The following is a 21,882-nucleotide window of genomic DNA, read 5'->3' on the forward strand; positions in this document are numbered from 1 at the left end:
GGCCCCTGGACCTTTTCCACTGCCCCGCCCCTCGTTCCATAGCTCCGCCCCGCAGTTTACAACCGGCCCCACCCCTCCCATTACCCCGCCTTCCTGACTGTACCTTTCGCTCCACCTCTTCTCTTCGCCCCGCCCCCTACAGGTCCTATGGCACCGCCTTTCCAGCGCCTATCCTCACACCCCGGCTGTGCACAGCCGGCCCCACCTTTCCACATGGCTCCGCCCTACAATTCCTAGAGCCCCACCTCATATCTCCGCCCCCCTCAGCTACTATCGCCCCGCTCCTGCGCTGCACGGCCGGCCCCACCATTCCACATCGCCCTGCCCCTACAGGTCCTATAGCCCCGCCCAGTATCTGCCTCCCCGTCAGCATCTATCGCCCCGCCCCTGCAGTGTACAACCAGCCCCACCCTGCCCTGGCGCCCCGCCCCCCCATTTATATACCGCTGGCCGCGCTCCGCCCCCGCAGTGCGCCCCTTCACTGCCGGCTGTCCACGCGTGGCGTCGGTGCGTGTGGGAGGCGAGCTTGCCGCCATGGCGGCTGAGGCCCTTGCGGCTGAGGCGGTGGCGTCGCGCCTGGCGCGGCAGGAGGAAGACATCCGCTGGCTGTGGGCGGAGGTCCACCGTCTGAGGGACGAGCAGCTGAACGCGCCGGACCGCTGCCAGGCCGAGGGGCCGTGCCTCACGCGCGAGGTGGCGCAGCTGCGGGCAGAGAACCGCGAGCTGCGCCACCGCCTGTACCGTCTGCGGCTGTGCCTTGCGGAGGAGCTGAGCCACCAAGCGCGGCTGGAGAGCGCGGCGCGGGCGGAGGCGGGGCGCGCGGCCGCAGGCGCGCAGGTACGGAGGAGGGGGCTGTCTGCCGGGCTGGGCGGGTGCGTCGGGGGTTGGGGGGGGCGGCAGGTGCGGATGCGCTGAGGACCGATGGGCGGCAGGAAGGTGCTGAGACCGGACCTCCTCCCCGTTACCCCACGACCCCGCTCGGGCCTGGAGCCCACCGCAGGCCAGACCCCCCAGGGCCGCTGCGTTTGCAGTGAAGTCTCAGCTTTTCTAAATTGTCCGCTACTCGTTTTCTTCAGTGGCAGAAATGGGGTTCTTCTTTCTTTGAAAAAAATGTTGCGGTGTTTAAAACTCAGTGTTCTTTGCTTGGGCGGAAGACCAGCAACTCCCGATAGAAACCCTTCCCTTCGTTCTGATCAATGGCTGGTCTGACCTGTTGACGACAGGTGGCTTGGGGTGTTTGGTCCTTGCCTGGTTTCCGGGGCGGGGTGAGGGAGGTCTGTTTTGAGATTTGCGTATTTAACCTTGTCAGTTAATAGTGTTCTGAAAGATTGAGGGCATGAGAAGGGGGCGACAGAGGGTGAGATGATTGGATGACATCATCGACTCAATGGGCATAAGAGTGAGCTCTGAGAGATGGTGAAGGACAGGGAAGCTTGGCGTGCTGCGGTCCTTGGGGTCGCAAAGAGTCAGACATGACTGAGCAACTGAGCACGCATGCATGTTATTGTTTTGATTCACTTACCTTCCGGTGATATAGGGTGCTTTAAGTTCTTGCTGTGGCTCAGACTATGGATGTTCCTCACTTTTTTGCCAGGGGACTGTGGTGTTCCTGGGTAACACCTTCCTGAAACAGTGCATGTAAAGTCGCTGGTGACAGCTCTGCAACTGACTTCCAGGAACATTGTTTAAGATTTGGGGTGGGGGGAATCATTAAAGAGCAAAATATATTAAGTACACAGAAAAAGTTGGCTTAAAGCTCAACATTCAGAAAACGAAGATCATGGCATCTGGTCCCATCACTCCATGGGAAATAGATGGGGAAACAGTGGAAACAGTGTCAGACTTTATTTCTTGGGGCTCCAAAATCACTGCAGATGGTGACTGCAGCCATGAAATTAAAAGACGCTTACTCCTTGGAAGAAAAGTTAAGACCAACCTAGATAGCATATTCAAAAGCAGAGACATTACTTTGCCGACTAAGGTCTGTCTAGTCTAGGCTATGGTTTTTCCAGTAGTCATGTATGGATGTGAGAGTTGGACTGTGAAGAAGGCTGAGCGCCAAAGAATTGATGCTTTTGAACTGTGGTGTTGGAGAAGACTCTTGAGACGCCCTTGGACTGCAAGGAGATCCAACCAGTCCATTCTGAAGGAGATCAACCCTGGGATTTCTTTGAAAGGAATGATGCTAAAGCTTAAACTCCAGTACTTTGGCCACCTCATGTGAAGAGTTGACTCATTGGAAAAGACTCTGATGCTGGGAGGGATTGGGGGCAGGAGGAGAAGGGGACGACAGAGGATGAGATGGCTGGATGGCATCACTGACTTGATGAACGTGAGTCTGAGTGAACTCTGGGAGTTGGTGATGGATGGGGGGCTTGGCGTGCTGCGATTCATGGGGTCGCAAAGAGTCGGACATGACTGAGCGACTGAACTGAACTGAACTGAACTGAACAGTTAGCAAGAATGTGTGAAAGTGCACAGTCAGGAAGGACTGAACCCCAGAAAACCACTTACCTGTTGAGGGTTGAAGGTGGTGGTCAGGAGAGCCTCTCACATGGGATGCCTGTTGTCCGCCCCGTCCCTGTTCCTTAGGCTTCAAACCTGTTGCCCTTTGTGGTCATTGGTATGAGTTGTTTATTATTTCCGTTTGCTTGTCAGCCTCCTCCTAGTCAAAGCCCAGAAGAGGATGTTAAAAAGGAGATCGACCCTGACAATGAGGTAAGTCATTGCTGTGGAAATAATATGTAATTTTATTGTGTATATAATAATAATAAATAATATAAATATAAATAATAAAATAATGTGTAATATTATATGTGGAAATAACTTGTAATTTAAATATGCTTATATAGTTAATTGCCCAGGGGTGTGTGTGTGTATGTATTTGTGCTCAGTCATGTCCAACTCTTTGTGACTCCATGAACTGTAGCTCTAGAGCCTGGGAGCCACAACTACTGAGCCTGCACACCTATAGCCCATGCTCCACAACAAGAGAAGCCACTGTAATGAGAAACCCATGCACCTCTAACAGAGAGTAGCCCCCACTCACCAAAACTAGAGAAAAGCCTGTGCAGTGAAAAAGAGACAGCACAGCCAAAAATAAAGATTAAAAAAAAAAGTTAGCTTAAAGATGAGACAGCCACACAGCCATAAAGCACTGCTTTAAGTTGAGACAGCAGAGCTTTTCTTTTGTATTAAGGAAACTGGCTTTGTTGCTTTTTTAATATAAGTCATTACAGCAACTGGAGAGAACTGATAAAGTACATCAGCATTTGGTAACAGCAGAGGAGGAGTACTTGGCCTCACAGAGATCCCTGGGGTTGAGGAGTTCAGACAAATAGGAGAAACAACTAGAGAACAAAGTCAGATAGTGTATCAGTTAAGGGCTGAGTTGTGTGGCTCTGTGCACAGGCTTGCTAAGTGTGCAGAGAAGGGCGATGCCAGTTGGAAGAAGAGTGGCTGGCATGGCTCAGTAAGACCTGGGCTTCCCTGGTGGCTCAGTGAAAAAGAACCTGCCTGCCAGTGCAGGAGCCTCAGCTTCAATCCCTGGATTGGGAAGATCCCCTGGAAAAGGAAATCCAGTATTCTTGCCCAGAGAATCCCAGGGGCAGAGGAGCCTGGTGGGCTACAGGCCATGGAGTCGCAGAGTCAGACAGGAGCACGCAGGCACTTGGTTGGGAAGGGGTCAGCCCTGTAGAGGGGAGTCTCTAGAGAGTGGGAGTTAAAGCAGAGCCTAGGGGCTGGTTCGGGGGGATGCCCTGGGCCTGCTGAGGAGGGTGGGGCTTATTTAGAGCTGAGCAGTTAGAAAAAAAGTGAGCTGTGTGTGTTAACCTTACCATATTCTGTATCCTGATGGCTTTCAGGTGAAGAATCCGCCAAATTTTATGAAGGAAAGATTGAAGTTTTTTGAAATATTGAAGAAAGATCATCACCTCTTACTTGCCATTTCTGAAAAGAAGGGAGATTCAAGCAATGTGATCACAGTAAGAGTGGCAGATGGGAGAATAGTAAAAGGGAAAGCTTGGAAAACAACGCCTTACCAGGTGGCTGCCGAAATAAGGTAAACTGTAGTGTGGAGCAGATAGTGTTAAGTGCTGCGCCAGAGCTTGGTGACAGTGTGTTCTTGGGGCTGCTGAAGTATTTTTTTCTTAGTTGAATAAATTAAATGTAATCAGTTTATTTATTCCCTCTTGGCTTCTAAAGAGACCATTTAATAAGTAATTGAATATCAGAATGCAGTCTCTTCCACTTTAAAGTATCCAACTTTTAGAGTTCTAATAAAAGTACATAGTAGAGAAAAGTGCCTATAATCCTTGACAGGCGACATGATATTGACTTGGTTTATCATCAAGATACGTTTATGAGATTTTACAGGTCTTTTGTCAGACTTGACTCCAAGCCATTTTTCTGCCAGTAGATAACCATGGGTGAGTCTTTGGACCAGTGTGGGCAGATCCCTCCAGCTGTCCAAACCTGTTTTCCTATACCTTAAGTGGAAATGATAATACTTTCATCGTTTACCTTATAAGGTTGTAAATATTAAATAAAATAATGTATATGGAAGATACTCTGAAAATTAAAACCTCTCTGCTGCTGCTGCTAAGTCGCTTCAGTCGTGTCTGACTCTGTGTGACCCCAGAGACGGCAGCCCACCAGGCTCTCCTGTCCCTGGGATTCTCCAGGCAAGAACACTGGAGTGGGTTGCCATTTCCTTCTCCAATGCATGAAAGTGAAAAGTGAAAGTGAAGTCGCCCAGTCGTGTCCGACTCCTAGCGACCCCATGGACTTCAGCCTACCAGGCTCCTCCATCCATGGGATTTTCCAGGCAAGAGTACTGGAGTGGGTTGCCATTACCTTCTCCATAAAACCTCTCTAGAAATGTACAAAGAAGGCTTACTAATTATAAATTGAAGATGTATGTGTTAGAGCTATGATCAGCACTAGAATAGGTGCTTTGATCTTCTTAGAATTTAGACACTTCAGTGAAGTTTCGTTGTTCTGACTAATGTTAATTCCTGGGATTAAAGAAAATTCTGTGGAAGCTGTAGCTCAGAACTGCCATGTAAATAAACCTATTATTTAAAAAGCAAACTTTTCAACAATTCAAATCCTCAGATTCCTTAAAAACTGTGGTTAAGATTGTGTTTTTTTATCCTATTACATCATATACTCTCGAGGGCCCTCCCATCTGTTCCTGTGCTTTCCAGGAGAGATGGATAGATGCACTGGGAAAATGGGCTTTGAGACAAGAGTAAACTTCTGTCTCTTCGTGGAGAGTCATATGCACGTTGGTGGATTGAAGTCTGAGCTGCCCTGCACTGAAGAGATGGTCCAAGCTCGGGAAACAAGGTCATTTTATCCTAGGCCACGTTCTTCGTTGCTCTGTCAGTGACATTCATTTCCACAGGCACCAGGTTAAAGCCACCCTCAAGTTTGATGACAGAGGAGTTGCAGGAGTTATCTACAAAGTAAAATTGTCCAGCGCTGAAGGATGAGTTGGTGACGGACAGGGAGGCCTGGCGTGCTGCGATTCATGGGGTCGCAAAGAGTCGGACACGACTGAGCGACTGAACTGACTGACTGACTGAAAGGATGGGCCTAACCACGTCAGACATACATGATGAAAGAAAACGTCATGATATTACCTTCAGGTGGCAGAACTCAGGGATACAGTCATCGAGTGGGAGACTGGGGCTTATTTTTAAAATAGAAGAACAGTGTAATCCTCAACTTTTCACACCCCTTTATGAGTTATATACTGTAGCATCACACCAGAAATGCAAAATTATAAGAATTCAAGAGTAGCAGGCTTTAATATACCTGTCTCAGTTCTTGATCAAATGGGCCAGAGTTAAGATGACACGGTCTGAATGGCAACATTTAAGGTGGGCTTCATGACTACTCCCTGGTCTCCGTGCTGTGGCCCACATGGTGCCTTCTTTCTTGGGACGTGTGGTTGTGCTTTCGGCTCCTCAGAATAAGATGCAGAAACACACAGTTAGCATTCTGTGAACAAAATGAAATCCATTGTGAACTCAGTAAACATTAAATGGCAACAAGACAAAACAAAACTAGGAAATTAAAAACGTCAAGATACTCAGGTGAAGGGAAATAAAAACAAGTATTCTTAGTAATAGGAATATTCTTAGAAAATACTTCTTTTTTAAAAACTATTTATTTATTTGACTGTGACGTGTCTTGGTGGCAAACAAACTCTCAGTTGCAGCATGTGGGATCTAGCTTCCTGACCAGGGATCAAACCCTCTGCACTGGGAGCTCAGAGTCTTAACCCCTGGACCACCAAGGAAGTCTCAGAAAATTTATAGGAGAATACATTTCAACATCTGTGGAATAAATCTGAAGTAGTGATCAGAAACAGATTTGTATTGCTTGAAGGCTTTTATTATCAAATAATAAAAAATGAAATGACTGAGAATTCAACTCAGGCAGTTAGGGCAATTAAACAAGGAGGAAACTCTAAAAATGTGACTTAGAGAAGTAACTGAAAAACTCTTGGTAAGGGTGCAGTGAAGCGGCTGGATACAAAAATAAAGTTAAAAATAATAGTTTTATTAAGTTATTCTGCCTGTTGCCTTGGTTTCCTGAGAGTAGATTGCATAGATGATTCTTCCTGCTCTGAAGGAGCGTAGTAGGCCTTCCGAAGTGCAGTGCATAAGGTCCAGATCATTCAGGCAAGGATGGGAAGATTTGAACTCATTTTGGAGAAATAGCTGTGCATGAGAATGACACCACAGAAAGGGAAATGACAGATGTGAGAAAAATGCACCATATGAAACAAATGATTGCTCCTTAAATAGTTTTTCGCATTAATAGGAAAAAGATGAAAACTTCAGGAAAAAAAATAGTCTTAGGACTGCAAATTAATTGTGTATTATAATATCTGTTGGTCTATCAAAGGTTTAATTAACATCAGTTAATATTGATAGGGTTTGAGGGGAGTGGCCCTGTAGAAGGTGGGACGCAGAGATGCTCTATCTTTCTTAAATGTTTGAACTCCAGCCCTGACCCAGTCATCCTATACATAGCCAATTATCCTCAGAAAACACCCCCACAGAAAAAATGGCCAAAGGACACTTGATAGCTCAGTGATGAGTAGCTCTTGGCTTGTGGTCCCCAGACCAGCAGCACTGGTGTCACCTGGGAGCTCGATAGAAGAGCAGCGCTCCGGGCCCCTCGGGAGTCAGTCAGTCACCTGTGCTCCCAGTGCCCTTGGGGCTCCTAACTAAACTGTCAGAAGAAGCCCCTCAGAGACCTCAGGTTAGAGAAGACAGATGCCACATCCTCCCCTTACAGTGTGGCGGAGGCCTGCTGGCAGGTATCTCTGGGCCAGGCCTTTATTCATGGACCCTGGTCCCCCCTTCACCATCTTGTCACTCAGCTGTCCCTTAGGTGGGGTTTGTCTGCATCTGGGGTGCAGGCTGGGTGTCACCCATGGACCAGCTCGCAGGACAGCGGGGGAGCAGCTGAAGAATGAGAGTGCTTTGAGTCCAAGACCCCAGAGTGGCACGCTTTAATGCCCTAGGGGTTGTGAGCTCATACGGAGTCACAGGCCCTGCCGAGCTGTGGGAGAATGGAGACACAGCTCCTACTGACCCAACCCATTTCCAGTCCAGGTACTCTTGCCACGGGAGAGAAGACTCTTGGGATCAGGGACAGTGTCTCCCAGCCGTGTCCCTTGATGTCCAGACCCCTGGGAGTAGCCCCCTGCCTCATGCCCCACCCTCCCTCCTCTCTCCCCTGTGAGTCAACTCCAGGCACCGCCAGCGGCAGCAGAAAGCCCGGGAATGACTTTAGGTGAACCACACAACTGCCCTCCTGCCTCCACCCATCAGCCAGCTGCAAGCAAACTTACAGACAATGAGTTACAGTGAGGGCTCAATGCAGTCTCGGTCATTTGGGACAGAGAGGAGCAGTGTGGCTGGCTCCAAGGCAGTGTTCAGGAGCCCTCGGGTCCTGTTGGCTTGGGTCAGCCTGTCTGGCCACCCTTTGTTCTCTGGGAGTAGCTCGGTCGCCCATTGTCCTCTGTTGGACCTGGTTTTGCAGTTTGGAAGGTCCATCGTCATCCCTTGCCCTCACCTGCCACGTCTCAAGTGCAGACAGCCACTGGGTGTGGAGGCTGCGTGTTTGGTGCCGCTCCCTTGGTGTACATGGTGAAGGTGGGCGTGGGGTCTCAGGGCTCCTCTGAGGGTCAGTCACGGGTGTGTGTGAGTGGGGCTTATGGTTGGTTCTGCAAAACAGTTCTCTCAAGCAATTAACTGAAGTAGGCCTCTCACCAGACGCTTCTAATCAGTCTCACACGAGAGTAATCTTCCTAAAGAGTTCCCCTAGACCGGGACTTCTCACCCTCTTATACCTTGGCTTTGTACTTGACTTGTTTGTCTTTTCCTCCATTTAATGAACCAAGATTAGACATACTGTAAGCCTGGGGAGAGTGGCTCCCTTACTCTGACCTGTGCAGTTGGACGGGCCCATCTTGTCTGTCCCTGCATGGACTCTGAGAAGGGCTGTCACTGCCTGTCCCCTTGCCACCTCTGCTTGCAAGCAGAACAGGTCTCACCTGAGTATCCCTTGGTCTGGTGTGTGCATGCTCAGTTGCTTCAGTCATGTCTGACTCTTTGTGACGCCGTGGACTCCCACCAGGCTCCTCTGTCCATGGGATTCTCCAGGCAAGAATACTGGAGTGGGTTGCCATGCCCTCCTTCAGGGGATCTTTCTGACCCAGGGATCAAACTCACATCTCTTAAGTCTCCCGCATTGGCAGGCAGGTTCTTTTTCATCAGCACCACCTGGGAAGCCTTCTTGGTCTGGCTGTCGTTGTTGTTTAGTCGCTCAGTTGTATCCCTCTCTTTGTGTCCCCATGGACTGTAGCACTCCAGGCTTCCCTGTCCTTACTTATCTTCCGGAGTATTACTTAAACTCATGTCCATTGAGTTGATGATGCCATCCAGCCATCTCATCCTCTGTAGTTTTTTGCTCAAAGTCACAGGAGTTCCCTGGCATATCCCAGCATTCTACCTTTTCATACCTGTTTGCTCATGTGCTACAGGCGTTGTGAGCAGATCTTTTGCCTGCAAGTCTTACAAGATACTTTATTGTGCTGTAACAAGGGTTGTTAGCTCTGCACATCTTAGTGTCTCTCCTTGTAACCGCTGCGCATTTGCTAAGCCAGTGCCATATAATTTGCCTTGTTACTTCCAGGTCCTTGATTCTGTGTCAGTTAAGACACAGGCTAAATTGCTGCAGTGGAGGCCACAGAATGGCTTAAATGTGGTCAGTATCTCTCTGAGAGCAGTCGGGGGGTCTAAGGTCCAGGCTGGGAGGCAGTGCTTCTCCATACCCTCATTTGGGGACCTGAAATTCTTCCGTGTGGCTACTGGGTGGTCTGGTAACAGTGTTGCCTTGTCTGTGTGGTCGAAAGGTTGTAGCTCACTTGTGTTCCATCCCCAGAGGGCCGGAAGTGGGTGGCTTGGTGCCCTGCATAGTCTAAAGGCAGAGATGCGGCAGTGTTTCTGCCCATCTCCTCCACTGTAGCCACATAGCCCCCTCCTGCTGCAGGGCCAGCCAGATGCTGACTGTAGACGATGGAGATGATGGACTGGAGGGGCCTGAGCTGCCTGGCCCAGCCAGCAGAGAGGAAACTGAGATTCTACTCCTTTGACAGTAATACTGAACATTTATTAAGTTCTGATGATGAGTACACCTTATTTTTGTCGTTGTGTAGTTGCTCAGTTGTGTCTGAATCTTTGCGACCCTCTGGACTCTAGTCCGCTGGGTCCCCTCTGTCCATGGAATTCTCCAGGCAATAATACTGGAGTGGGTTGCCATTTCTTTCTCCAGGGGATCTTTCCAATCCAGGGATCAAACCCCTGTCTCCTTCCATCTCCTGCATTGCAGGCAGTCTTGACCACTGAGCCTTCTGGGAAGCCCACACCTTACTTTATCCTCAGAATAAATATATGAAGAAGGTCCTGTAATTCCCATTTTACTGATAAGGAAAGCAAGGCTTAGAAAAACTGAGTAAATTGTTCAGGGTTCAACCTGAAGTTGGCCTGACCCCAGAGTGTGTGCTCTTAACCATAGGGCTGTGCCCAGCTCAGGGCACTCACAGAAATAGACATGAAAACATTACATTACAAAGAAGACATAATTTTGTACTCCCTGAGAACACAGAGAAAGGTATTCTTGGCCCTGTCCTGGTAGGAAAATTGGGCAATGTAGTCCAGTTAAGCTGTTAAAAGTTTAAATCCCAGGTTTACTTCTAGAATTTTCCTGAGAAAATAGGAACTAAGATATATTCATATTCAATGAATATTCAAGAATATTCACTGCAGCATTATTTGTCACTGCCAAAATAAAACAAGAAAAGCAAAACCCTCAAATTATAACCGAAATGCCCAGCAATAGTGGGTGCACTAGGCAAATCGTAGTTCCACTGCAGCTGTCAGGTAGCATGTTTTACATGTCTGTCTGCTGTTGGAGAAACTGTCGTTGTTTACTGTGAAGTTTAAAAAGTGAGTGCAAGTCACTCAGTCGTGTCCAACTCTCTTGCGACCCCGTGGACTATACAGTCCATGGAACTCTCCAGGCCAGAATACTGGAGTGGGTAGCCTTTCCCTTCTCCAGGGGATCTTCCCAACCCGTGGACTGAACCCAGGTCTCCCGCATTGCAGGTGGATTCTTTATCAGCTGAGCTACCAGGGAAGCCAAAGTTTAAAAGTAGATTATCAGATAACATAAGCAGAGTAATATTTTCAAAGTTTTTATGTTGATGTATAAATGTTGTGAGTACTTATCTCTGGGTAGTAAGATGTATGTGATTTTGTTTCTGTGCATTCTGTTTTCTGAATTTTTACAGTGAACAAATCATATTCCTTTTGTACTTAAACGTCACAAAAATTTAAAAAAAAATCTTTGAGTTTACATTTGTACTTTCCACTTAAGAAAGAAACAAACCCTGGAAATTAATTTCATGTTTTGTTTTAAGGAATAGCTTTAGTCTGTGATGGGTTAACCCCCACATGCCCGTCCTTTCCCCAGTCAGGAGCTAGCAGAAACCACCGTGGTGGCCAAAGTGAACGGGGAGCTGTGGGACCTGGACCGCCCGCTGGAAGGGGATGCCACTGTGGAGCTCCTCACCTTCGAGGATGAGGAGGCCCAGGCCGTAAGTGTCTGAAAACCAGCCAACCACACTTTGGGTGTTTATGTTGTCAGATATACCATGTACAAAGTCACACACTAATGGGTAGAACAGTGGGTTTTGTGATCTTCTAAGTTTGGTGTTTAATAAATCTAACATTCATGACACTATATTTAAAAGTGATTCATAAAGAGCATGAACAAAATATGTAATGAAATACATAGCTTGCATATGTGTGGTAGTTTTTCTCACTTAAGGACTAACCCTAACAACAGTCACCTAGCTTCATACCAGATGCCACCCCGAAACTTGTAAACCTGTGTTGATTTCTTCGGTCAGCTGACCAGCATCCAAGGTGCTGGGTGCACGTGCTGATCCTGTGGGCGGCAGAGTTCATGACAGGTGGAAGGGATAGTTAGTAAGCAAATCAAACAGCTAGATGCTTTCAGGTTGTGTCAGCCTCTGGAGAAGGTCAAGTAGGAGCCAGTCCGGAGCAGCTGTGGTGGCTTGCCTGGCAGGTGGTTTTAACCTTTTCCTGAGGTCAGAATCCTGCTGAGACCTGAGCACTTTCCCACACGGGTGGGCTCTTGGTTCACCTGCAGACACGGTTCTTTAACAGTGGGCTGCTAAGTGCCTTCAGTCTGTCAGGAATATGGGTGGTGGCGACAGGGGACCACCACACTTAATGTTCCACAGAGGGGTCAGCCTCCTTGACGTTCTCTCCCCCTGTGTTTAGTGACATCATGAAAGATAAAGCATTTATCATATTATCACGGGAAGTCTTCCTAGAATGCCTGATCAATCCACCCCTGGCACCTGGTGTCATGTTGTAGGGCTTCCAGAACAGTTGTGGTTGCTCGTGAAAATGAGAGTTACCTTCCAGGCTCCAGCCCTAGCCCTGGTGTACATTATCTAGGTGAGACCCAGTGACATTGTCACAAAGGTACCATGTTAATAGTATGCAGAGCTCAGATGATTCAGTAAACTTTTTCTTCCAAGAGACTCCTCTGCTTCCTGAGTCCTCTTTCAAACTTCCACAGCCATGTGCTGTTCAGCATGTGAAGACTGCTGTGTAGACGCGAAATCTTGTTAATGTGAGTGATGTCAGGAACAGCCACTGTGGCTGCATCTCTGACTCAGAAAGGCTAGCCAGAGGAGGAGGAAGGGGGCCAGTGCTCACACTCACAGGTGGCCCTCTGCACTGGGCCTGAACCAGCTCTGGGCGGCTGCTCTGCTCATGGTCCAGCTCTCTTCTGCTCATGGTTGAGGCCCAGAAGGAAATGGTTTAGGAGCTGGGCTCAGCGCTGCTCAGAGTAAAGCTGCAGGAGAAGCACACGGCTGGCTTGTGGGGCATGGGTGGGGTGGGGGCCCAGTGGGCTCCAAGGAGGGCTCAGAAGCAGGTGGGTCTCAGCAGTCTGCAGAGACGACACTGCCTGTGTCCTGGGGTCTGCTCCTAGTGCTGTACCCACATGCTCGCTCATCCCTGCGTCCGCCTGGTGACTTCCCACGATGCAGCTGTGGCCTGGCCTCTGTCCCACCGCAGGTATACTGGCACTCCAGTGCCCACATACTCGGGGAAGCCCTGGAGCTCCACTACGGGGGCCTCCTGTGCTGCGGCCCGCCCGGCGGCGGCGGCTTTCACTACGATGTGTACCTGGAAGACAGGTAACCCTGAGCGCCTACTTGTCAGTGCATTGAGTATCTGATACAGGACATGATTACAGATGGGGTAACCATTTCTGAAAATTATTATTTATGAGTGTAGATTTGAGGGTAACTTCTCAAGTGGTTTTCTTTCTTTCAACAAGAAAGACATGACACACTATTTATCTAACCTGAGGCTTGTTAGGGCAGACGACTGATTTGGACCAGAGTGGTCAGGTTAATCCCCAGAGAGCAGGTAGTCCTCATCGTGATGGTCAAGGGCGATGTGCCCCCCAGCCACATATCCCGTGGCTGGTGCCAGAAGGGCCAGTCTCTGGAGGTTTCACATTCCCTAGGTCTGTGCATGAACTCCCGAGCCATAGGCCCCACCTCAGCCCTCCTTACCTCTCACGACTCTATATGGAAACCTTCTCAGCTGTCAAACTGAAACCCAAGGGTCCTCTCTACCCCACCCTGGCTCTCATCCCCAACCCTGTCACTCCATCCAGTTCTGCCCGTTTTGTCCCCTCAGTGGTTCTACCTGACCCCCCTTCTTGCTCCTTCTGCCTTAGTGTAGACCCCTGGCGTCTATAGCCTGGTTGCCTGTGGTTCATTCTACCTCCAGCTGTTACCTCCATGCTGCCCGAGCGCCCAGTGCTCTGTAGCTCCTAGCCCAGCCAGCTTGTCCCCTGTGAGCACCCCTCCCCATCAGAGTCATCTCAGAATGTGTAGGTGCCTCCTGTGTGCTGGGCTTGGTGCTGCTGACTCCCCAGTGGAGATCAGCCTGTCCTCATAGGCTCAGCCATCCAGTCGGGGGAGACAGAAACAGACACACCACCGTTTGCTGTGGGAGGTGGCAGAGCTGTGGGACAAGCAGGTGGGCACTGAGCTGAGAGCTCAGTGACCTGGAAGTAGGGTGGGACGGAGGATGGCAGGGAGCTGTCCCAGAGCATCCCAGGCCTCTGTGGGGAAGCCTTGGGTCTGGGGGTTGCGGGGTGTGGCCCACGAGACTGGAGGGACCTGAGCACAGATGGTGGAGGAGGGAAGGAGTGGGGTTTGGGGGACATGTTGAGTCTCTGAAATCCTGGACCATAGAGCACCACGTTCCTCTGAGGAGAAAGTTGATCTGCTGATGACTACGGCCTCAGGTCACAGGTTCCGTCCCAGTGGTCTGTGGCGACTGTTCTTCCCTGCAGGGCCGTGTCCAGCGCAGAGCTGCCAGTGCTGCAGAGCATGTGCCAGGCCATCATCCAAGAGCAGCAGCCATTTGAGAGACTGGAAGTCAGCACGGAGGTCCTCCTAGACCTATTCAAGGTGATTACGGGGGGACTTGAGCAGTGATAGCACACCACTGCTTTAAACAAATGGTCAGTCCCTGCTCACCACATTGTTCCTAACACTTGGTTCAAATTTGTAATGCAGATATAAGTAGGTAAAGGGCCGGGAGAATAGTGTTCATTTGTGTGTTTTATAAATCTGATTAATCCTGAGTGTTGTTAGTACTCCAGCTGTTGAATTCAACAATGTTAATAATACCATATAAAATTCTGGCTTTTCCTCTTTTCGTTGGGGTTTTCTGCTAATTTTTAAAATAGATTCTAGCCTGGAGTAACCCGTGTAAAACTTCAACTTTCTCTTTTTGTTGTTCAAACTAATTTACTTAAAATATCTTCTAAATTTTATTTTTAAAGTCATAAATATCAAAGAAAACATAATTTGAGAGTACGTGCGATATTGTTAGTTTTGTGGGCTTGAATTAAAAAGTAGATTTGGATTTGGTAAAAGTTGCAGCTGCTTTTTTTCTGTGTGTGGTAAACTATCCAAAATATAAAAATTACTGTTTGAATCACGTTCTAAGTGAACAGTTCTGTGACGTTAATACTCGCACACTGTTGGGCAGCCACTGTCAGCGCCCATCTCCAGAGCTCTGCGCCTCCCAGCAGTTACGCCGAATCCCCTTTTCCCCACCCATTCTGTCTCCTTGAGAGAGATGCTCTAGGGCCTCATCAGGTGGAATCACACGGTAATTGTCCTTCTGAGTGGCCTGTCTCAGTGTTGTTTGCTCAAGGTTCATCCATGTCCTAGAAAGTGTCAGAATTGCCTTCCTCTTTTGAGGCTGAATAATATTCATTACCCTTTATGGATGGACTACCTTTTATTTATTCATTCTTTGCCAACAGACATCTCTTGACTACTAAGAAAAATGTTACTCCATGGGTGTACTTGTATCTGTTCAGGTCCCCACTTTCAGTTCTTCAGTGTATACCCAGAAGTGGAGTTGCTGAATTATATGGAAATCTTACGTTTAATTTTTTGAGCAACTGCCATGCTGTTTGCCACAGTGGTTGTACTGTTTTACATTCCTACCAGCATGAGCGTTCCAGCTTCTCTGTATTCTTGACAATTTGACTTTTTCGTTCTCTCCCTTCCCTTTCCCTTCAAAAAATAAAATAATCATTCCAGTGGGTATGAAGGAGGTACCCCATTCTGGTCTTTATTTGTATTTCTCTAATGGCTGGTGAGAGCATCTTTCCACACGCCTGTTGCTATTTGTAGATCTTCTTTGGAGAAATGTTTGTCAATCCTTTGCCCACTTTTGAATTGGGTTGTTTGTTTTTTGGTGTTGAGCTGTAGGAGTTCTTGATATATTCTAGATATTAATCTCATATTAGATATGTGATTTGCAATTATTTTCTCACATATTTTGGGTTGAGAACTAAATTCCATCAAAACTTTGTGGAGAAAAATGACTTGATTTTAACATGTAAGTACACAGCAGTTAAATCATACAAGTCTATTTTTTTTTTCCCAATAATTACCTGCTTTAAGTAGTTATTTAATACAAAGTATCTGGCACAATAGTAATAATGATGAAAGCAGAAAAGTGTCTGCTGCTTTTTAATGTAATAATATCATTTAGTGTAGACTTTGTTTTAATTTTTTGTACAAATTCATAATGTAGCTGTGTCTTCAGAATTTTATTTATTTCTTGTAGTTAAAGCTGAAATCTTCTAGAACAGTCCAGTCTAATAACACCATTCCCAAATCTGAGCCATGTATGTCATCTGAAATTTTCTGGTAACCACATTTTAAAAGTAAAAGGTGAAATTAATCTTTATAACATTTTATTTAACCCAGTAAATCAAAAAATATTACTTCAACATGTAACCAACATAAAAAGTGATTTTATATTCTTTTTTTCCACATTGTGCTTCTGGAATCCAGTGTGTTTTGGCCTGGCGGTGCCCCTCAGTTCAGATCAGTTATGTGTCAAATGCTCAGGGCCCACACAGGCTCTTGGCACCCATCCTGGGTGGCACAGAACCAGGCGCTGAGCTCCATGTGTCCCCAGGGTCTCAGCACCTAGAACATAGCAGATGCCCATTCAGTGTTTGTTGGAAAAAGGGAACATTTTTTCCCACTTAAACATTTTATGTGATACTATCTGGGTGTATTTTTCTTTGTAGTACGATAAATTTAAATGCCGCATCCTGAAGGAGAAGGTGGCCACGCCAACGACCACAGTTTACAGGTAACGTGTGTGTGTGAATTGTAAACTCTGCTCAATGATGCATCTGTAGGCATTAGCAGATGCAAGTTTGTCTTTGAGTGGGAGGCCTGATTGTAAGTTTGCATGGTTGACAGAGTACTCCTTTGTGTGAGGACTCTGAAATGTCCCCGCAAAGGGAGGTAATGATTTTCTCATTTGTATTTATCAGGATGGTACTAAAAAACCACAGGATGCCCTGGTGGCTCAGGGGTAAAGAACCCTCCTCCCAAAGCAGGAGACATGGGTTTGATCCTGCTTTGGAAAGATGCCCTGGAGGAGGAAATGGCAACCTACTCCAGTATTCTTGCCTGGAGAATTCCATGGACAGAGGAGCCTGGTGGGCTACAAGTCTATGGGTCAGACACAGAGTCAGACACAACTTAGCAACTAAACAATAACAAACCCACATTCTGTTTTGGGGATGTTAGCTGTAGAGTGCCTCTCTCCCTGCAAGTGAGACTGTGTTCTCAGGGCCTCATGTTTTGGGGGGCTGTTCAGGAAAGGAATTCTGTTTATCCTCCCATGTTCGTATTGGGGGGCAATGGAGCTGTAGTGGGCCATCTCCTCAGGAATGATTTCCTGCCTCTCACCACACTCTCCACTGTTTGGGGGCCAAGAGCATCACCCTCTATGCATCAGTAAGGCAGAATAGAAGTGGTGGATAGCAATGACCATGGGAGCCCAAACCCAAAGCCTTAGTTCTGCTATACGTCAGGCTCCCAGCCCCGTTACTGTCCACTTGTTCAACTGCCTTATGGGTACTGCTTGTCCCCACTCCTGGTGTCCCCTTCTTTGGCTGCCTGTGACCTCAGTCCAATCAGAGAAGACTTGTCCCTGTAATAAGTATGACCACAGATGTCCTGCACAGGGCACTTCCTTTCCACACTCAAGTGCTCTGGTTCTGTGACTTAGCTGTACCATGAGTAAAGTCACACCCCCTTCACGCACAGCTGTGCACAGTGCATTTCCTGAAGGGTCATGTGAACACGTGGCCACTTTATGCTGCAGGTGGATACCGTGCTTGTTTTTACCACTCTCCAAGTGACCTGATAAGATTTTATTATTTATTACCTGTAATACAAAGAAATGTTAGCATACCATTTCAGAGTTTAAAAACAAATGAGGAAATTAACAATATATGGTGAGTTTTAGATTTCTGACTTTTAATACTTGATCTTCTGCCGTTTTTAAATATAATTCTATTTATTTATGGCTGTGCTGGGTTGTCATTGATGTGCGAGGGCTTTGTCTAGTTGTGGAGACTGGGGGCTACTCTTTGTTGCAGGCCCTAGAGCACCCAGATTTCAGTAGTTGTGGCACATGGACTTAGTCGCTCTGGAGCATGTGGAATCTTCCCGGACCAGGGCTTGAACCCATGTCCTCTGCGTTGGCAGGGGCATTCTTATCCACTGCACCACCTGGTGACTCCCTTTTGTTTTTTTAAAAAAACATTTCTTAGGTCAACATTAACACTTATTTTATCAAGTGGAATGGCTTGTGTTTAATTTTTTGAACATAAATGACTTTTTTCCCTATGGGGTTATTTAAAGATTGGCTTATTTAAGTCTGTCTTACTAATCAGGCATTTTTTTCCATTTCTCTTGAGCATTAACTTACAATCTCCTTTTTGGACAGAGAACAGTACATAAATCCCGGTAATTCAAAGAAATGGTGTTTTCATGTTCAAAACTTCATTCTACTTTGAATAATCCAGTCCCTTTATGTGTTCATTATAATTTTTAACTTTTTAACTAGTGAACTTTAAAAATATTTACAATTGGTTGGAATAGTTAAGGAGCAACTTTCCTTCTTTACTAAATTTCTCTTGAATTGGTTGACGTTAAGTCACCTTTTCTCTGACCTGCATTTTTGCTATCTTAACTTTGTTCATGTTTCTGTACTTGGAGAAGTCTACTCTCATTAGGGTTTTATGACCCCTTGTTCATTACAGGTGCAGGAAAATGCTTTATAGTGGTTTCATCTCTGATCTAAACTTTTGCATCATCTAATAAACCAAAATACAAGTAGGCATTCTGTTATAAAACCAGAGGGCCTGAAAACAAGCAAAGAAAACCCTTGAATTTATGTATTTATTTAATAGAGTTTATTTTTTAGAGCAGTTTTAGGTTTGCCGCAGAATTTAGAGGGCGGACAGCAAGTTGCTATACACCCCTGCCCCTGTGTGCATGTGGCTTCCCCATGGTCAAGATCCCCCCCCCCCCATCCAGAATGTGACATGAGTTATAGTCCATCTACACTGCCATGTCTCTGTCACCCAAATCCAGCATTTACATAGGTTTCAAGCTTGGTGCTGTGCATTCTGTGTGTCTGGTAAGTTTATTTTTGACTTAAATTATCAAGTGAATGTGTTTTTTATATCTTTCATGTAATTTTGGTTTTGAAAATTAGTGTAGAGCGGGAAAGTGGATTTTTGATTTTCCAATAGTGAAGATTTTTAAGTGCCTTGTGTGTGTCCAACTGTTTGCGACTCTATGGACTGAAGCCCTCCAGTCACCTCTGTTCATGGAATTTCCCAGGTAAGGATACTGAAATGGGTTGCCATGTTCTCCTCCAGCGGATCTTCCTAATCCAGGGATTGAACCCACATCTCTTGCGTCTCCTGCATTAGCAGGCAGGTTTTCTACTGCTGAGCGACCTGGGAAGCCCTTTAAAAGAGCCTCGGGATGTGTGTCTGTCTGCAAAGTTTCTTTCCAAAGATTCTGTGGCTTCTGTATGTGACCTGAAGGGGGAAGATTGGGATCTAAGACTGCGTGACTCACCTCTTCCTGCACCCTAAATTAAAGATGGATTCACACTAAGTTGTTCCTGAATTAAACATTGCCCCAGAACATATAATATGGTTTCCAACCAATAGTCCCCAAAGCTGTAACTATGTCTGGACATGTTTTAAATATTTTACCACAGGTGCGGTCCACTAGTTGAACTTTGTAAAGGCCCTCACATAAGACACACTGGAAATATTAAGGTCATAAAAATTTTCAAGGTAAGGATTGATTTTTTTCTGATATAGTAAACTTTAAGTGAACTAGATAAGAGTAGTTCAATAATATCTTGTATAATATGAACACTGTGCCATTTTCAAACACCGCATGTGTATTTGACTTTTGTATAGGCCTCTAAAAATAATACAGTGTTTTAGGATTGATAATTAGAACATTTTACATAGCCTTTGACTGTCTGTCATTTAACCTTACTGTAAGTTTCACAGTACATTTCGTTTCTATCTGTGAAAATATTCTGCATACTCTTGTTTTCTGGAGTTGTTCTAATGTGAACAAGAGTGTTTATCTGCCATGAGAATAATATAATGTAGGAAAAGGAGGGAAAACAGAGATGGAGTGGTATGATGCCAAAAACATGCTGTGGAAGCGAGAGGCCTGGGACTGATGGAGCTGTCCTGACCTGCCTTGGTTTTCTCAAGGCGGGAGGAGGCGGGTGGAGGAGGGGGCCGGCTACCACACCCCTTTCTCCTTTACTGCCCTCTTCTGGGTAATGCACGTGGTGCTTGCCTTCCCTCATTTTCACACTTTCTCACTTTCCACTCCTAGAACCCACAGCAGACTGACTATGTAATTTACTGATTAGTGATGTAATTTGGAGTGGGAAGGTTTAGTCAGAAACAATCTAAGATTCTAAGTCTACAAGAAGTCCCCTGTGAGTCAGCTGTGCTGATGTTTGGGAAGTTGTGTATAGTCCCTCATCCCTTGGTGTCCAGGATGCCTGGCTTATATCCACGTCCACGGCAGTTCAGGCCCCTGGTATGAACCACCTGCACATATTAGTATTTCAGAGCGGTTTACTGCTCACCAAGAGTTTGATGTGTTTACCCAAATCTTGTCTGATGTCTAGAATTCCTTGGCATACTGGGCGGACAACCCTGAGATGGAAATGCTGCAGAGGGTCTATGGGGTGTCCTTTCCTGATGAGCAGCGGATGGCTGCCTGGGAGGAGCTCCAGGAGGAAGCCAGGGCCCGGGACCACAGGACGATCGGGAAGGTGCGCCCGCCAAGTGCTGCTGCGCTGCTCTGTGACCAAGGCTCGGAACCTGGCTGTCTTAATGCTGACGTTTCTTCTCCCCTCCTGTCTTCTGTTTCCCTGACACTCGTGGTTTGCTGCTGAGTTCTTTCACACTCCTACCTCCAGTGTCTACTAACCTTTTTCCTTCTTGTATTTCCATTAGATTTTAAAAATTGCACTTCTCTCTCGTTTTTATAATGATACAAACATTTTTAAAGAAAAGAGTGTATACCTGATAGTATACTTTGTGTTTGGGAAGCAGAGCAAGAACGAGATTTGCAGGCAGGTGGACCTGGTTTAACTCTCAGTCCTCCACGTGGGAGCTGTGATGTGAGGGGCCGGCGCTCACTGTGGAGCTCCATGTCCTTGGCTCTGCTGGGTGGTGTGTGGGATGGCAGGAGGACAGACACTGGAGGGTGGTGGCCACCCTGGCAGGCTCTCAGCATGACGGCCATGCAGAGGTCACTGCCACTCAGAGCCCACCTCCAGCAGTGAACTTTCCTGACCTTTTTGCTGTGTCATCTCTTCATGAGATCCATACCCCAAGATGTCAAGTAAGAAATCGTCAGTAAATCCCAGGTGAAATAAGAGTTAAGTTCAGAGCTGAGTAATCATAAATATGAGTTGTAACTTCACATGCACTGTTACATAAGTCAGATTCAAGTATTTGGAATGTCAGCTATTAGAACTTGGAAATAACTGAGTGTATGTTTTATTTTAGCATATCATATGTGTACAGTAAATATGCAACAGCAGTGGAATTTGAGACGCAATTACTTTTTCAACCTAGGAACAGGAACTTTTCTTTTTCCATGATCTGAGCCCTGGAAGCTGTTTCTTTCTTCCTAGAGGAGCCTTCGTTTATAACACACTGATAGACTTCATACGAGTAAGTAATTTTTAAAATATTCTATGCTTATTCAACTCCATTTTGTATTTTACCATTTTCTCTCATCATAACATAGCCAGGCATTTCCATTGATTTAATTTTAATAATACTCAGAATTTTGAACCTCAAAGAGAAATGCTGCATTGTGCCTTCAACTAAAAATATTGAGACAATTGGTATTTTCCTTGGATTTCATTAAATGTGCTTCTTGTCCGTTTGAGTTTCTAGAGCACATATGATACAAAGATAAACTTTAGACCAACTGTGGAACTCCCTGTGAGAGAGGAAGGAGGAAATGTTCTGTGTGACACATTACCATCTGAGATTGCAAATGATGGTGGCCTTAAGAGTATGTTTGACACAACTCCAGATCTCCATACGTTTCAGATTAAGGTTGAGGTGGAATATCCTGAGATTGCCACAAAAGCACTGAAAAGCCTGCTTGCATTTCCAGTATCCCATCTTTGTGAAGCAGGGTGTTTTGCAGTGAAAGTGAAAGGCATTCAGTTATGTCCAACTCTTTGCAACCCCATGGACTGTACAGTCCATGGAAATCTCTAGGCCAGAATACTGGAGTGGGTAGCCTTTCCCTTCTCCAGGGGA

At 46.5% G+C, this 21,882-nt stretch overlaps 1 protein-coding gene across 1 annotated transcript in view; it reads left to right on the top strand.

The window, feature by feature from the left end:
* The first annotated feature begins 534 nt into the window (after positions 1–534).
* Positions 535–21,882, top strand: part of TARS3 (threonyl-tRNA synthetase 3) — a 44,539-nt gene continuing 23,191 nt past the window's right edge. Inside the window, exons 1-10 of the mRNA XM_052659758.1 lie at positions 535–837; positions 2,659–2,718; positions 3,864–4,060; positions 11,059–11,182; positions 12,702–12,823; positions 13,999–14,116; positions 16,270–16,334; positions 19,278–19,356; positions 20,223–20,369; positions 21,181–21,279. Of these exons, the coding sequence (XP_052515718.1) occupies positions 535–837; positions 2,659–2,718; positions 3,864–4,060; positions 11,059–11,182; positions 12,702–12,823; positions 13,999–14,116; positions 16,270–16,334; positions 19,278–19,356; positions 20,223–20,369; positions 21,181–21,279 (1,314 nt within the window). The remainder of the gene's footprint in view (positions 838–2,658; positions 2,719–3,863; positions 4,061–11,058; positions 11,183–12,701; positions 12,824–13,998; positions 14,117–16,269; positions 16,335–19,277; positions 19,357–20,222; positions 20,370–21,180; positions 21,280–21,882) is intronic.

This window comes from Budorcas taxicolor, chromosome 21 (genome assembly GCF_023091745.1).
Source record: "Budorcas taxicolor isolate Tak-1 chromosome 21, Takin1.1, whole genome shotgun sequence".
NCBI lineage: Eukaryota > Metazoa > Chordata > Mammalia > Artiodactyla > Bovidae > Budorcas > Budorcas taxicolor.